The sequence below is a fragment of the Patagioenas fasciata genome, chromosome 21 (assembly GCF_037038585.1).
Source record: "Patagioenas fasciata isolate bPatFas1 chromosome 21, bPatFas1.hap1, whole genome shotgun sequence".
In the NCBI taxonomy this organism is placed as follows: domain Eukaryota; kingdom Metazoa; phylum Chordata; class Aves; order Columbiformes; family Columbidae; genus Patagioenas; species Patagioenas fasciata.
Window position 1 is genome coordinate 3063241 of NC_092540.1, and position 16897 is coordinate 3080137.

At 48.3% G+C, this 16897-nt stretch overlaps 1 protein-coding gene across 5 annotated transcripts; it reads left to right on the forward strand.

The window, feature by feature from the left end:
- The first annotated feature begins 106 nt into the window (after positions 1–106).
- Positions 107–15094, forward strand: PFKFB2 (6-phosphofructo-2-kinase/fructose-2,6-biphosphatase 2). 5 transcript variants are annotated; one of them, XM_065854829.2, is made up of 16 exons: positions 107–243; positions 958–1083; positions 1198–1294; positions 1687–1753; positions 1911–1985; positions 2099–2155; positions 2630–2754; positions 3108–3315; positions 3501–3647; positions 4214–4318; positions 4938–5067; positions 6038–6100; positions 6622–6695; positions 8238–8417; positions 9280–9302; positions 9880–10080. In XM_065854829.2, exons 1-16 carry the CDS (start codon positions 168–170, stop codon positions 9935–9937), a joined length of 1611 nt encoding a protein of 536 aa, XP_065710901.1. In that variant the 5' UTR covers positions 107–167; the 3' UTR covers positions 9938–10080. The 5 variants fall into 5 exon arrangements, with proteins under 5 accessions (XP_065710901.1, XP_071673658.1, XP_071673659.1 ...); XM_071817557.1 differs by lacking the exon at positions 9280–9302 and having other exon boundaries at positions 8238–8429; positions 9880–11886; XM_071817558.1 differs by lacking the exon at positions 8238–8417.
- Positions 15095–16897: the final 1803 nt, after the last annotated feature.

A 16897-nucleotide genomic window follows, 5' to 3' on the forward strand; every position in this document is an offset into this window, starting at 1 on the left:
CCGCGACGCGTCATTGGCTGCTGCGCGCCGGGGCGTGACCAATCAGAGAGGCGACCGCGGGTCTCGTTTGCATAGCGGGGCCCGCCCGTGACGCAGCGCCGTTTCGCCGGGGTGTGATTTGCATATGATTTGCATGTGATTTGCATGTGGCGCGGCGGCGTGGAGCCATGTCGGCGGCGCCCCGGCACGGCGGCCCCGGCTGGGGCAGGGCCGGGGCCCTGCGCGGCGGCGAGAAGAAATGCTGTGAGTACCCCCGGCACGGGGAGGGAGGCGGGAATGCGCATTTAATAGTTAAGATTTGTTGTTTAAATTATATAGATTTCGGGGGATAACGCTGCTCGTGCCGCTTAAAAAAGCGCGCGTCTTCCTCAACGCGTGTTTCCATCCCGCGCGGGGACGCGCTGTCAGTGCCCGTCCCGGTGCCGTCCCGGGTGGACGCGCCGCTTCTCCCGTTCCGCCCGCACCCGGCGCCGCTCGCCCCATCGGTCTCATTTTTGTAACTTTCGGACGCCGTGCTCACCCCTCTGGGTCGTTTTTCCCGCAAACCTGCCTTTTCCCGGGCATTTTCCGAGCTCCCTTTAACTGCTTTTTGAGCGAACGTGACCGTTTTGTTAAAAACATCTTTCTTGTGCCCTTGACAGCTCCTGCCCCATCGGTAAATATTTTTACCGCTAAAAGATGCACATTAGTCCCATTAGGCACAGCGAGTGCACGGTTGCTAATCCGCCTCATTAGCTGGCACCCAGCAGATGGGCCAGCCAGAGGTTAATTAGCTGCAAGGACATTATAGCGAGCCTGTTATGAGATGCACGGTGACCGTCTGTCCGTCCGGGACAAGAGGCAGCTCTGCAACAGAGATGGCTTTACTTGGGGCTTGTGAGTTGCTCTGTGATGCTGCTGATGCTCCTGGGTTGTTGTTTTGTTGGTTTTTTGTTTTGATTTATTTTCCTTTTTCAGCATGGGCTTCCTACATGACCAACTCCCCGACGCTGATCGTGATGATCGGCCTGCCCGCGCGCGGCAAGACCTACGTGTCCAAGAAGCTCACCCGCTACCTCAACTGGATTGGGGTGCCCACCAAAGGTACATGTGGGGGGATCCCCGGTGCGGGGACTGCTCAGCCCTTTGCAGAAAACACTGTGAGGTCTCACTGCAAAATGCCATCAGTCTCACACCCGTGCTTTTTTGTGTGTGAAGTGTTTAATTTAGGAGTGTATCGCCGGGAAGCGGTGAAGTCTTACAAGTCCTATGACTTCTTCAGGCACGATAACAAAGAAGCCATGGAAATCCGCAAGTAAGTCGGCGTCCGGGGGCTGAACCGATCCGCGGTGGTCTGGTTACTCTCAGGTCTTGGCAGGCTCCTGTGTTTGAGCACAAAATAACATTTAATGCCTGTGAAACCAGAGGAGGAGGTAGCGCAGCCCATGCAGGGATCCTGCCAGAGGGGCTGTACGTGGGAGTTTTGTCATTGACTTTGGTCTGACACAAAGAACAGGGGCTGCGAACGCTTATCAGTGAATAAAATACAAAGTAGGTTATAGATACTGATGTCTTATGGCCTTCGCAGCTCCTGGGAAGATGCAGGGGTGGGTGCTCCATGGGCAGAGAAAGGGTGTTTAAATCTCTGCCCGGTGATTTGCAGTCTGAATGCTTTACATCAGCTCTAATACACATTTCTCTCCCCAGACGTTGTGCCTTAGTGGCTCTAGAAGATGTGAAGGCTTATCTCTTGGAGGAATGTGGACAAATAGCTGTAAGACTTTTCTGAGCTAAATGTGGTTTTATTACACATCGGGGTAGTTCAAAGCTTCCCAGGGTGTTTGGGGACCTGATTATAATCCCAAGTGATTTGGGGCTGGTTTAAAAGCTTTAGATAAACTTGCTCTTTGCTACTTACTCTTTTCTTGTAGGTGTTTGATGCGACCAACACAACTCGAGAAAGGCGGGACCTGATCTTAAATTTTGCTAAAGAAAACGCTTTCAAGGTAGCGCTTCTATGTTTAACGTGTCGTTGGAGTTGCTGCACCAAGGGGCTTTATTGCTCCCTTGGGCGGGAGTTCTTGACTCTCTGAAACATCCTCCCTTGCCTTCTTTGTAGGTGTTCTTTGTGGAGTCCGTCTGTGACGATCCAGAAGTCATCGCTGCCAATATCCTGGTGCGTTTTCCAGGCTGGGCTGCCAGCGCTGGCTGCTCGGCACAAGGTCACCCGCGGCGATAGCTCGCAGGAATGCCTGCAAATGCCTTGCTCTTGGGTTTCGCCTTGGAAATGAGCAGCTAAGGCTTGCAGGTTTATAAAAGCTAAAGGCACGGTTGGTTATTTGAGAATGTGGAAACCGAATGAAGCTGAGAAGCGTTTGACCTTGAAGCGCGTTCTCTTTGTCAAGGGAAGACAGGCAGCGAGTGGCTTGCAGGGGCAGCTAAAAGCAGCCAGCTGTGTCTGTCCCGGGGCCAAGGACTTCAGAGCCTTCAGAGTTGCCCTTTGTTTCCTCTCCAGGAGCAGGTTTTTCCACAGGGCAGCGTTAAACAATGCGTGTTTGTTTCAGAAGGGCAGAATAATGTTATTCAGTGTTGCTTTTGCTCCCTGTCGAGTTTGCTTAACTCTCACAAAGCACCGCTGTCTGTTGAGCAGGAGGTGAAAGTTTCCAGCCCCGACTACCCAGAGAGAAACAGGGAGAACGTGATGGATGATTTTCTGAAGAGGATAGAGTGCTACAAGGTCACTTACCAGCCTCTTGATCCCGACGCGTATGACAAGTAAGCAAAGCCCTGGGGTACATTTTGTCCTTGCACACATGAGCTGCTTTGCTTTGTCACGTCTGTTCTCCGGCTCAGGATGCTGCAACGCGTCAGCTGCAGCCTCTGCTCCCCCAAAGCCCAATTTGCTCGTGTGAAGGTGATATCCTCGCGTCCCAAGTGAAAGAAAGGACTTTTCTGTAGTATAATGCAGCTCCTTGTTTAAGCACAGCAGTTTGGGGTCTGTTCTGTCTGCTGGAGTGGTAGTGCCGATGCCTTTACTAGAGGATAGATAGCTAGATTACACCCGCAGATGCACGTGCTTCATTTTTAAAACCAGTCGTGTGGGTGTTCTTATTTTATGTTGACTCCAGAGATCTTTCCTTCATTAAAGTGATCAATGTGGGACAGCGGTTCCTAGTAAACAGAGTCCAGGATTACATCCAGAGTAAAATCGTCTATTACCTAATGAACATTCATGTCCAGCCACGTACCATCTACCTTTGCCGACACGGTGAGAGTGAATATAACCTTGTTGGCAAGATTGGTGGGGATTCTGGTCTGTCGCCGCGCGGGAAGCAGGTACGTGTTTGGCAGCACCCCGGTTGCTGTATTTGCCCCGTGTCGTGCGAGCAGCGGCAGAGCCGGGTTCTGCATCCAACCCCTGCCAGGGGCAGCTGGATCTTGCTGCAACAGCCTTGAAATGATGCTTTGAATGGTGGCGGCAGCTTCTGCTCCCTCCCGACCTCCCCCGGTTTGTTTTGCAGTTTGCTCAGGCGCTGAAGAAGTTCATCGAGGAGCAGGAGATTGTTGACCTGAAGGTGTGGACGAGCCAGCTGAAGAGGACGATCCAGACGGCCGAGTCCCTGGGGGTCACGTACGAGCAGTGGAAGATTCTCAACGAGATCGACGCGGTGAGCGGAACGCTGATTGAAGCTTTTAGCTTTCCTAGGCGGAAAAATCATGTTTAAAGACAGATTCACCGTGATAAATCTGATTATTTCCTGTTGATTTATATCTGTGTCTACACATAATATACTCCAGCCGTCATCATGAGGTTTGGGACAGGGCTGGTGAGGACTGGAGCTGTGAGACGTTGCTCTCAGCTGGTGTTGAGAAAGAAAATACCACTGAACACCCCTGGCTTTTGTCACCCTGGCTGTGACACCAACCTGGGTGGACACAGGTTGCTGCTCCTGCTCGAATTCTTTCCAGCAGATGAAATTGTGGGGTTGTTGCTGTGGAAATGATCGCTCGTTTTCACCTCTGGCAAAGGGGTTTTGAAACAAAACCAAACACCCGTTTTTCAAACCGCCCTGGACGTGTGGTGCACAAGTGCTGAGTATGTGACTGTGTCAGATATACCTGAAATTTGTGTCACACGAAGGGATTTCTGATCTCGGCCACTTTCTTTTTCTTTTTGGCATTATTGTGCCTCTGTGGAAACAAAGCGGAGTGTAACAGGTGCTTCTTCTCTCAGGGGGTGTGTGAAGAAATGACCTACGCGGAAATTGAAGCCAAGTACCCAGATGAGTTTGCCCTGAGGGATCAAGAGAAATACCTTTATCGCTATCCCGGAGGAGAGGTGAAGCCCCTTAAGAGATAACAAGATACAGTAAACATAAATACATATGTGCAGAATGGAAGTTTAACTTTTTCTGCCAGTATTTGTATGAGAAACTGAAAATACCAGGATCCTCAGTTCTCCCTTAAATTAAAGGTTGATTTCCTTTATTGTGGTATGCAAATTATGCCTTTCGGTCATTAACTGGGTCATTTGCCCAGTCCCTTGATGCTCCGATGCAGGGGGTTTGTGCATCGTGCTGCATTGACCGAGGCCTGAACCGTCCCTATGAAAAACATCTTGGAAAGAAAACGGTTGTGGGTGTGGTATGAAGTCATTTCTGGTTTTACTTCACAACCTTCTTGAAATATATCATTTACTATTATATTTGTTTTTCTGACTGCGCTGGTTAAGAGTTACCAGTAACCTGAATCCTCCTGTAATCTGAGTGGTGCTGACATTAAATTTCACCTTCTGTTTTTCACTTCTTTTTTCCCCTGTATTTACCACATCTCCCATAGCTTCTGCCTTTTGATACTTTAACTGATGCTTTCCCGAATGTGAAACTGTGCTAATTACTACTTCTGCTTTAAGCCTCTGTTTACAAATCCCCTTGTAAAAGTCCTGTTTTGCTTTTCAGTCCTACCAGGACTTGGTCCAGCGCTTGGAACCGGTAATTATGGAGCTGGAACGCCAAGGCAACGTCCTCGTTATCTCCCACCAGGCGGTTATGAGGTGCCTGTTGGCTTATTTTCTCGACAAGAGTGCAGGTACGGAAATAAACGCCTGATGTTAAGGGCTGGCTTCTCTCTCCGCTTCCTTTGCTGAGCGTTGGGGCGGGTGGCTTGTAATTGCTGTTTTGATTTTTCACAATGGAAGAACTGTGTAAAAAAAGGAAATATAAATAAAAGAAAACGTTTCTGAAACACTTTTAGCCACTTCAGCAGTGCAGGGAGCTTCGCGAGGAGCTTTGCTTTGTGAGAAATGCACACGCGTGCGCTGCTGCTTTTCTGCTCAGCTCTTGTTTCTGGAGCTGTTTTCACCAGTAGCAATGACATAATATCAAGGGGAGGATTTTTTTAATGTAAAGAAGTAGTTTGCTGCTGCATCGGTTCCCTCTGGAGGGTTTGCAGCAGTGCTACATCTCAGCAAAACGCTGCCCCCTTGCATGGCAGGCTGGTCCAAGTCTGCTGCATTATTAAACTCCGGTTTACACTTGAGTTTAAAGCTACTTTATTAAACTCTGAAAGTTCATCTTTATTAAACTCTGAAAGTTCATCTTTATTAAACTCTAAAAGTTCATTAGACTCCAGTACCACTCACTAGTCAAGTTAATGAACTTTTAATCAAGTTAGCTAGTGAACTTTTAGTCAAGTTGATGTCAAATTTCTAGTACAGTCAATAAACTTTATTTCAAGGTAATAAACTTTCAGTCAAGTTAATGTCAAACTTCTAGCACAGTCAAACTTTATTTCAAGCTAATAAGCTTGAAATAAAGTTAATCAACTTGAAAGTTAATGGACTTTTAACAAAGTTTGAAGTAAAACTCGCTGGGCTGTTGCTCGGCTGCTTTCCCCCCATGTGCTGCTGGGGGGGTTTCTGCCTTGGCAATGCTGGGCACTGGGCCTGGGGGGGTACAAACATCCAGTGTTTGATGTGAAAGGTCCTGTTTGAAGCCTGGAGGGGGTGGAATGGGTGGTCCTGGCCATAACCCCCCACTGACGCCCCTCTCTGCCCCAGACGAGCTGCCCTACCTGCGCTGCCCCCTCCACACCATGCTCAAGCTCACGCCTGTTGCGTACGGTAAATATTGCCTTTTATTCCTTTTGTTTCCTCCTCTGGTTTGTGTCGGTGTGCGGCACCAACCGGACTTGCTGCAAATATCTTTAATTTATATTAAAATCCAGCTCTGGAGAGTGGGAAAGTTTTGGGGAGGGATGTGTGGGTGCAGGGGGGTTCTGCCGTGGCCTCTCTTAAATAAGCGATGATGGTGGATTTGCCCTGTTGCTGAAGCCCATTTGTGCCTCCAAACTTGGATTCAACTCTGGGGTGCAGCAAGTTTAATATAGGTTTTTCTATATAAACCTGTAGTTCGCATAATACACGGCTGTAATTTTGCCATGAAGGTCAAAGCCAGAAAGAAGCTAAAGTGTCAAATTCTGCTAATAGGGTGAGCTGTTTATTTATGAGCTGTTTTATTTTTAAAAAAAACAATATAACACATTTATTCCTGCTCGCTTTCCATGCTGTTTTCAGTATTTAAGAAAGAAGATTTTCAATAAATTAACTTTCCTTAGATAAACTTCTCTTTCTTTTGGGTAAAGGTTGTAAAGTGGAGACGATTACCCTGGACGTGGAAGCCGTGAACACTCACCGCGACAAACCCTCTCTCAACTCAGTAAGTCCTGCTGTGCAGCTTCTTCCCTTTTCAGAAAGAAGTAGATAAACTGAAATGTGCTTAAATACCTGCTAGAAATAGCCGTTTGCTTCCAGTGACCAGACAGACTTCAGAAATAATCCCCAATAGCAGAATTAGTGGACTGAATTAATGTGCTTCCCAGGCCAGAGGGGGGATAGTTTTCAAAGCTGTTTAGGAAGGAGAATGGGCAAATTTAGCATCTATGTTTTAAATTCCAGGTCTCATTCTCAGTTTTGCAGTGAAGTATCAGTCGGCGATGCTCGTTTGCGTTAATTGAGATCATTTCGACAAGGCTCGCTAAAAATGTTTGAGGTGAATTCTTCTTGGTGAGGTTTCTCTTCTAAAGGTGCAACCAGGGGCTGGTTCTTGAAGGCTCGTGCTGAGTTTGCTGCCTTTGGGAGGAATGGAGGGCTTCTCCTTTTCTCTGCAGATTTCATGTGCCTTTTCCAAGTATTCGGTGCAGGGCAAGACTGTGGTTTCCCAAAACTTTGTATATATTGGAGCAGAAGGAGATGAGTCCAATTGACCCCCTTTGCTGTGGGTGTTCTCTGAGCGCAGCAGTGGAAACGCTGCAGATTTTGGCTTTATTTATGAAATCCCATCTCTGCCATGACTTAAATAACCGGCCACCTACCTTGTTCAGCAAAGCGCTTCCCTACATGCTCAATCTGCAGAAGCTGCTGCTATTTCAGGTGTTTGCTTTTGCAAACGCTGTTGTGCAGAAGGACTGAGCTGTCGGAGGATGCTGTTAGTGATCGCCTGTAATTAACTCCCCCATTAAAGAGCACAAAGCAACTCTTCACTTTCCCACCTCATGGCAAATCTAAGCGTATTGCATTTTAATTTTTGGGGTGTGCATTTAGGCTTTTAGCTGCCACCCGTTGCTGTATTGGCTGATTGCCTGGCACAATGGTTATTTCTGTGTCCCTGTGCCAAGGGACCATAAACAAGGCTTGGAGAAACTCAGAACCTGCATCTTGTGGCCGGAGGGTTTGCGGAACTAAATCCAGCTTGGCTGCGAAATGCTAAACTTGAGGAGATTGGGCAAGATTTTGGGGGCTGGTCCCATTCTGGTGGTTTCCAATTGGGTATTTATTAGTTTATTGTGATCTCTGTGCAATGTTCATGTTGGGATGGTTGTCGCCCACTCTGAGAAGCTGGAGGTTCTTTGTGTTCTGTGCTTTCCGTGGGCAACACGTCCGCTTTGCAGGAGACGAAACACAAAGAAGGGAAGGTTTTCTATCTGATTATTTTCTTGTAAATTGCTTGCAGGGGGGAAAAATAAAGGAAAATAAATTAAAAATAAGCCACCTAAGCCAAAAAAAATCCCAGAGGGAAGTAAAACTGCTGAAAAAGCAGAATTTTTCTGCAGACTCTGTGCTAGATGAGCTGACGGAGAGGGTCGTTTCCCACCCCCGGGAAGGCACGGAGCGATGTGGGGATGCCAGAGGTGTGTGTGGTGCAGTTTTAAACTCTGGTTCACCTTTCCATTCCTTGCGATAACGCTGCGCCTGGGATCAGAGCAACCCCCGTGCCCGCCAGAGCCCCGTAAGGATGAGAAGAAACAGCTTTACCCCGCGGGCCAGCGCAGACGCGGTCGAGCGCCCGCGACATCACAGCGTTGGGAGCCAACCTCTTGACCCGCTGGGGTTTTTCCCGTCCCTGGGAGCTCGAGATGGGACCGAGCGGCCGCAGCTGCAAGTTGGTGTCCAGGTGGTACCTTCCCTGTGTTCCCCCACCCCACCATCAGCTCTGAAATGCAGACCCTGCCCAGAGCCTTGAACAGCGTCCTTGTTCCTGCCTGAAAATCCTTATGGATTAGATTCCCTTCAAACAAACAAAAACCAACAACAACAAAAAACCCCACAACCTGAAAAAACACAAACACCAAAACAAAAAAACAGCATCAAAAGTCACCCCATTAAACTAGAATTGTGGTACCAGAGGCTTTAAACGTCAGGCTCCCTGCAGGCAGGTTTTGGTCAGTGTGATAGGGTTAATTCTGGGTGATATCTTGCTTTCTCGGTTGCAAAGAGTGACAAACACCCACTTTATCCAGATTTGATGCTGCAGCCCAGAGTGACTGGGTTGGAAATCTTTGCGTCCGTGATTTTCTCGGTACCTGTTTCCCTGCAGATCCCAGTGTCAGCAACTTATGGAACAAACTTTGGGCTCTTTGGGTACCCAGATTCAAGTGGCTTGGGGTCCCTGTTTGTTTCTTTGCTCATTTGTAATTGTTTCTCTGCCAAATTAGGAGGTTTTTGTGCCTGGCAGAGGGGGTTGCTGCTCAGGGTGTGTGCTGGGCTCCTTGTGCAGGGATGGCACCATTAACAGAGCCATTTAAAAATAAATCAACCTTGAAGGAGGCATCTGGGCATCACAGCACATGATGTCCATGTCTTGCATCATCTCCTGCTGTGATACAAACCTGTCTTGACCTCCCTAACGTGACATCTTTGGGGTTGCTTCACTTCTTTGTTTGTTTTGCCGCTTTTACTATTTTTCGATCTCCTTTAAAACGCGCTACGAGCTATCCTGTGCTGTTTCTCTTTTTCCTTTGCAGCCTCAAGGGGGACATGCTTGCCTGTGAGTACCACTGACACAGCTTGTATGTGCTCGCTTTGGGGTTAGTAAGTAGGACTTCTCTTGATTCACGTTGCATGGAAGCTACTCTGGGGGAAGACAAACATGGAGCAGAAGGAAGTCTTGCTGTAGAAATAACTTGATAATGGGAGGATGGAATATGATACCAGGCTGAGCCCAGGGGCTCCAGCTGGGCTTACTGGTGCCTCCAGCTGGGCTTACTGGTGTCTCATGGTGGTGCTGGCTGCTTGCAAAAGTGCGTTTCACCCCGAGCTCGCTCCATCCCTGGTCCCTCATCCATCTCCTCTCCCAGGATGAGATGTGGTGATGTTACTGATTGCAGGGCTTTGGCAGGAGCCGTTGGATCGTAGCCTGGATGGGAGCGGTGCTGCCCAGCCCCTGTTCCCGGTGACTCGAGGGGTCTGGGTGGGTTTAGCAGGTGTTTGCTGGAGGAACCTTTTTGTGGGGGTGGTAGTTGTCACTGCATCCTCACCCTCGTGTCCGCTCAGAGGCATCTTTGGGGGTGAAGAGAGCAGGACGCTAAGGGGAGAACATGTCCTTGTCTGTCCCCCCTCTGCAGGGAGCCAGCAGCCAGTGTCACCTGCGAGACCTCGGTGTCCCTCCCGGCCCCCGAGTGACAGGCTGGGCTCAGAGGTGCCCTCGCTTTGCCGCGTCCTGCTCCGCTGGTGGCCATGGCAGACCCCGCCGCAACCCCTCGCTTGGCTTCTCGGGCATTTCGCCTCCTGCGCTACACGCAATGCTGGCGGTTTTTGTGTTGTATAAAGTGTTTTATTTGCAGTTTTGTTGTTCTATCTCGGGGATACGGCGCTTGTGTCGCATCCTCCGGGAGGTGCCACGTTTCTCCCTGTGTGCCGGGGTGACAGCAGCACCCAACTGGTCCCTTGGGAGTGTGGGGACCTCCCTCTGCCGGGGAGCACCCAAGGGTGGGCTCAGAGGTGACATGCGCTGTGTCCTTGGAGGCTTTGGGCTGCTGGGGTTGTTGCTGACCTGCTCTTGCCCTCAGCAAAGCTCTGCTCCCTCCTTACCTCTTTCCTGGGCCTTTGGGCAAATCCCCTCGCTCCTGCTGCTCTGGCATCAAAGGGAGAGTTGGGCTTGGCTTGAAGAAAGTAAAGCAGTGGCTGGTTCTGCTTCCAGGTGACAAGTGTTAGGAGAGGATGTGGGTTTGGGTGGTCCCCGTGGCGATGGGACGCAGGTCCCGCTGCCAGAGGATGCTGCTCATCTCTTCCCGACGAGGAGGGCACAGCTCCTGCCTCTGCCATTCCTCCAGGCCACAGAGTCTCCTGTTTGAATGTATTTGGCCATTCGAATGTGTAGTTTTTGACTTTAATTGCACTTTGTCCTGGAGGTGAAGCTCAATGAGACTGCTCTTTCTCCATCAGCGGTATTTACGCACATGTCGTAGGATACAAAGGTATGTGATTGACCCCGAAGTGACGTGCCTCCGTCTCCTATTCTCTAGTTTGTGATTGTATTCTTAATAATGCTGCAGAGTTTTCTTACTGGCAAAGCAGCGTGACTGTCTTGCCAAAGCCGCCGAAGCGCACAAAGCACAAATACTGCTGTAGAGCATCTCCCAGTCGGGATGGTTGATTGGGGAATGGTCCAGCTGGTAGCAATGCAAAAAGGGGGAGTTTCTCCCCAAATTGCCCGACTCCCTGGGTTTCAGAGGTCTTGATGTTGAATATGAGGGGAGAAGGATAAAAAATCTGAGCTGGGGAAGCTTGTGATAGATCTGATAAATCGTTGTTCCTATACTGATTCATATTAATTTAGAAGCAGATTGGAGGAAGGTTATCCGTGGGCTAAAAATCAAAGCCTTGCCCCTTTGGATTTGCCTTTGCTCTGAGCCAAAAGGAGTTGTGTGTTTGGAAAATGAATGTATATGCCAGCTTGGCAAAATGACTTTTCTAATGCTGTGCTTCAAGTGTTTCTTTTTCCTCTGCATTTAAACAAATAACACAGACTTCCTAGGAGGGCTCGCAGATAAATGGAGGTAACTTGGTCCAACAGCCTCAATTCCAATACAAACCTTCCTTCTTCATGCTGGTGTTTTGCTTGAGAAAGTTGCATGTGAGCAGCTATTATGGATTATCGCTGTCTGATGATGGTTACTTTAAGTGTCATTGGCGGGAAAGATGTTTAGAGAGGAAGATGTTTAGGTTTTTTTATTATTTTTAAATTGAAAATAGAAATACATAGGGTTTGGATTTCCTGACTGTTGGATTTTAAGTGTTAATTGTCAGCAAATTGGTTTGTGGAGCCCCACGAAGAAGTCTCTGTGCTCCAAGACTTTGCATGAACAGCAGCTGTAGGAGACCCTGGCTGTCAGCTTTTAACTTGTGTGATTCTGCATTTCTAAATACATATTAATAATCCAGTTGTACTGAGCTGAGCGTGTTCATCTCGTCTGTCGGACCCTCGGTGAGGCAATGGAAGGAGTTTTATCAAACCTATATGTATTTATTGTGGCTAATATACAACATGATGACTGTAATGTTTTTTATGTTGGCCCTGGAAGTGTATTTTCCTATGGAGAAGATAAATAAAAGCGAGTAACCCTGCATAACCAGCCTGCTTCATTATTGCCGTCCTTTGAGACAGCCCAGTAAAGCTGAGCTTGCATGGTCTCGGGCTCAGACTGGGAAACCCTTTTGCGTGGAGCTTTGCAAGAGGTTAAAGGATGATGCGAACTTACCCTGTGTATAACCTGTGCTGTTTGTCTCTTATTTGCAGAGGATGGCTGATTTAACGGTGTAGAGGTTTGCGCTTATCCGGGATGCAGCTGGGATTGCGGTGGCTGGGATGAGCATCCCCGGAGCACAGTGACCCGTGCACCCCTTCGGCCGGTACTTCCCTCTGAAATGTGTGTTATAGAGCCTGTCTTTCCTTTCTGAACGCTGAACTCTCTGTCAATGAGGTTGGAGAAAGCTTATTATGGAGATTTTTCAACCTGCTTTTTAATACGTGTGAGCTGATGTATCCCTGGGCTTTCTGGGTGTTAAAATAGCGCCCTATGTCTTTCCTTCTTGGTTAGATGGCAAAATTAACCGCAGCGTATGTGAGGGTAAAATGATCACATCCACACTTGCTGCAGCAGCTTTTCTTTGGTAGACATGTCATCAGACCCAATCCCCAAGTTTTTATTCGACTGTTAACCATTTTCAAGTTAAAATGCAGTTATTGTGTTATTTAACCAGAGCTATCATTTGACTTTACTTTTTGCTCCTGCTGATTTGAATCCCCCGATCGGAGCCTTTTCCTTCGCTCTGGGAAGGCGTTTTGCACAAGGTGTAACACGAGGCGCTGGTCAGGTCAGCAAATCCTGCAGGACACCTCCTATGAGAACCAAAAAGGAATAAAAGCTCCTACGCTGGGAATGATTTTATCTGTTCTATCAAAAGATGAGAGCACCGCTTTGCTCAGGGTCGGGGAACAGCCAGGGTTTGCAAAAAGCCCTTGATTTTTACCAGTTGTCTTTGTAACGTACCAAATTTTAGGCCCGCAATGAGTTTTTAAACTTGCCTATAAATAAGCTGTGAATATAACTGAGGTATAATGCTGCCTTTAATATAGAATTTAAGCTGCTTTGGTATTTAGTGCATAGAGGGTGCAGCTCATGTGATGGCTGCATGTTACTAAAATCTCCTCCCGAGGTGTGGGGGAAGCAACACCCCAAATTTAGTTTCCTCCCATAAGTCTTGACTTACATTATGCCCAACTCTATTTTACCGCACTCCTTCTGTTCTTGCACTAAGGGCAAAAATCCTCAGGCTGGGTGAAGAAGGGAGCATTTAGGTACAAAGCAGGAGGCTGTTCTGGACCTGCAGTTTCCAGGGACTCCAGGATTTATATGAGCACCTTCTGGGGCCCTGGTTGCGTATTTTAAATGTATAAATGAATGTTGACCATACCCACCCTAGGTGTCTGTGCCCTGGCTTTGGCTGTGGAGGAGCTTGAGGTTTACCTGGGCATTTTGAGCTCAAACCCTGTTGTTTTAAACACTCCCAGAGCTTTAATTTGGTCAAGCTGAGATGGAGAGGCCCATGGTAAAGGCGCAGGCTCTAATCTTAAACCTTTAGGATTTATGTGGAGCAGAAGCGTGTTGATCCAAAGCATTTGCGCCATGCATAGAAGGAGGAAATTCAGTGGGTGAGAAACTGAGTTTTATTAGTTCTTTGTTCCTTGGGCTGTTCCCACTGGGGCACAGGTTTGCTGCACCTTCTGCAAGAGCAGCACTCTCTGGTCTTTGCTTTTACGTGTTCCAGTGCTTAGAAATAAGCCAGAAAAAATGATAAAAGGAAGGAAAAACAAAGTTGAAGGAAGATTTCTATGCTGTTGAGTGGTAAATCGCACTGTCGCTCTCCAGTAATGCTCTAAACGCACAAATTTGCAGCGCATCGGGCTGGCTGCTCCTACCAAGAAACCTGCTCTGCAGGGAAGAAGGAGTAGAAACGTACTGTAGGATGTTTACGCACACTATGCTGTAATTACTTGCTAAGGAGTTAATTATATTTGTATCGTTGGGCAGTTAATGGTTGTAGGGAGACAAGAATATGTATTTTTTTACCTGCCAAGATTCATGAATGTAGCTGCTAATATGTTGGAGGTCATAATGTTGTTAATCACTGCTAAAAATCAGGTCTGCGGTTTTGGATCACTGACTGTGGGCCTGTCATTCCTATCGAGCGGGTCCTTGTTTTGGGCTGCTGGGTGGTGGGATGGAGCCTCTCAGCCTCGGTGCTTAATTAAAGCCTAACTATTGCCTTTTCCTCCTGTATGTTAACTTTGCAAAGGTGTAAATACAGACACAAAGGGTGTCAAGAGCAGAGCAGCAGTGGATTTGTGGTTGGCATCGTTGCTGTGCGGGTTAATCATGATGTGGCAGGTCCTGCCGGGCTGGGGCGATGCCAGGGACCCCAAAGGGGCTGGCGGGTCCCCGTGCCAGGCATTTCCTTGAAATCACCTGATTTCCTTGGCACCGTGCGTGCAAATACTCCAGAATAAACATCGATTGCACAACGTGCCCATGCTAGTGCTGTCAGAGCAAAGCTGGGTGGGTGGAAGGGGTGAATTCAGGGGATTCGGTGCCTTGGTGAGTGGGTTTTTTCCCTGAGTTTGGGTCCATCTGTTCCCAGCACAGAGGTGGCGGTGCCTGCCGTCCCCTCCAGTGAGCGGTGGCAAGGTCACCCATGGGACCTGCATCGCTGTCCCTGAGCTGTGATCCATCAGCATTATGGGTCATTTTAGAGAGAAATGATTGCTTGAGCAAAATCCCTCCTACCTCTGCTGCCCGTGATGGGGAAAATTGGAAAGCAAGGGAAAAGGCTTCAAAGCAGGCTGGGTAGCTTGACTGTGTGTACACTGGCTGTGACGCTGGAGCTGTCACCTCTCTGTAAGGCGTCCCCTTCCCGGAGCTGGGCGGTGGGTGACGGGGAAGCCAAAGAGCAGCCTTGGTTGGAGCAACATCGCTGCCAGGAACCGCCTGCCCCAGGGGTATGTCCCAAATGTCACCCGCGTGCTCTTCTGAAGGTGCCACCTCCACCTTTCCCGCTGCTCCTCTGTCTCTGAACACTTCGAACCGCATCTCTGTATTTAGTGTTTGCCCAGATGGATGCTGCTTGGCATTTTGCTGTGTTAATGCTTTGTAAATTTTCATTTTTAGGTTTTAAAAATGCGATGTGGGTAAACTTGTGCTGTACGTTGTGCACTCTGTGAGGTTGAGCCTGAATATCCCATGAGCTTTTATTTACAATAAAAAGATTTTTAAAAATCTAGATCTAGTTTCCTCTGTTATTTTTCCATTATTGTTTGATATAACTATTTTGTGCTGGTTTTGTGAGGTGATGGTGAATTCAGGGAGCTTGTGGAAGGTGTTTGGAGGGTCTGCAGGGGAGCGCAGGTGTCCCTGGCTTTTGGGAGTTGGGCTGGAAATGGTGAATCCTGCACCCTGGAGCTGCCGTTCCCCTTCCCTCATCAATTTAAAGGGTGTTCTTATTGGGACTTTTGGAAATCAAATTTTCAGGTTTTCTGTGGAACTGTTATGGTAGGAACAGTTTGTTTTGGTTTTATAGCAAGTCTCTCTTCTTAGGAGGAGAAAAAAGGTCGAGAGGAGCAACTGGTGTGACTGGTTTCCAGCATCTGCAGCTGGAAAACAGCTGGTCCCGAAGGGCCTCGCCAGCCTCAGCCTGAATAGAAATGACCTTGGATGTGGTCAAGGAAATCCCCTTTTATCCCATTTATTCTGCTGCAAGCTGTGGGTTGAGGAAGCCTTAGAGATGCTAAATAACCTCTGGGATGCCTGTGGGGGAGCTGCTGATTTTTCCAGCGCATAAATCAACTTGTTCGGAGTCATCTGGGGAAAAAAAGAATAGAAAGTTTGTGTTTGAGATTAACTGGATTCTTGTAAATGTTTAGTGGAGATCAGTGCCTGCTTGGGAGTGATGAGGTGGTTGTGGCAAGCCCCTGCTTGTGGGGTGAGGACAGGCAGCCTTTTGCTGTGTGTTACAGAGTAAGAAATAAATCCCTTTCATTGCATTTTGGCATGGACTCCGGTAAGCTTCAGAAAGGTGATATATCCTGCTCGATATAAGAATGTGGTACATTCTTCTCTCAGATTTGGCAGGACAAAGCAGCACCTGCGAGAAGCCCAACCCGGGGTAAAAGGGCCATTGCCGGGTTCCTGATGGTGGTTCGAGCCTGGATGAAGCTGCACAGCCAAACTGCAAAAGGAGCAACTTCCGCAGAACTCATGTTACTGGAAAATGACCCCAGATTCGGGAAGAGCTTTCCACGAGATGAGAAGCAGCTGGGTTTCCATCACGGACCCGGAGCGCTCAGCTCTGAGCGGTGCTCCCTGGGACCTCGTGTGCTGCTCAGCTCCAGCTGGTGCTGCTTGCAAGGGATTAAGGTGAAGAAACCAAAGGTTTTGGAGGTCAGAAGAGATGAATTGACATGCCCCAGCGTGGAACAGTCCTCTTGAGGAGTCTGCCCCGGTGGAATGGGCGGCATGCTGCTCACCAAGGATTGTTTCAGCAAAGAGCTGGCAGCTCCACACAGAAAACAAACAATTTCAACATTGGCTTGGGTTGCATTCAGTTTTTCTAGTGTTTCACTTTGTGGGTTGAACAAACTACTTCCTTCTCGCTCAGAGGTGGAGTTAATGATTTATGGGTCAACTGGCACAACTCTGGTTTTCTGCAGAATTCGGCTTTTCCGCGTGGAGCCAGATGTGAGCGTGTAGGAGGGTGGTGACTCCTCCTTTAGGGCTTCGGTGCTGGAGCTGGGGGGAGTGGACAAGGACAATCATCATTTTGTCTTTCAAGAGCCGAACACGCCGGGTCTCCCCATCTGCTGCTCCAGGTAAGATGCCTTTGAGCAATACGGCTTTAGGCGATGTTGCTCTTTGGAACTGGACTGGAACCTTCTTTCAACTCGAGCAGGTACAAAGATTAGTAAATTAAATCAAATGAAACCCAGAGCTGTAACAAGGATTGAAGGAAATCCAGAGGAATCAAACAGCAGTGGGGAGAGTAAGGTTTGGGGCAGACAGCATCAAGATGCTTATTCCCAGGAAGAAG

What these genes read in the sequence shown, in the direction of transcription:
- PFKFB2 (XM_071817557.1), top strand. Translation starts at nt 168, where the DNA reads ATGTCGGCGGCGCCCCGGCACGGCGGCCCCGGCTGGGGCAGGGCCGGG. An exon ending in TTCTCAACGAGATCGACGCG is followed by an intron (nt 3,648 to 4,213) that starts GTGAGCGGAACG and finishes TTCTTCTCTCAG; the next exon opens with GGGGTGTGTGAAGAAATGAC. An exon ending in GCTCACGCCTGTTGCGTACG is followed by an intron (nt 6,101 to 6,621) that starts GTAAATATTGCC and finishes TTTTGGGTAAAG; the next exon opens with GTTGTAAAGTGGAGACGATT.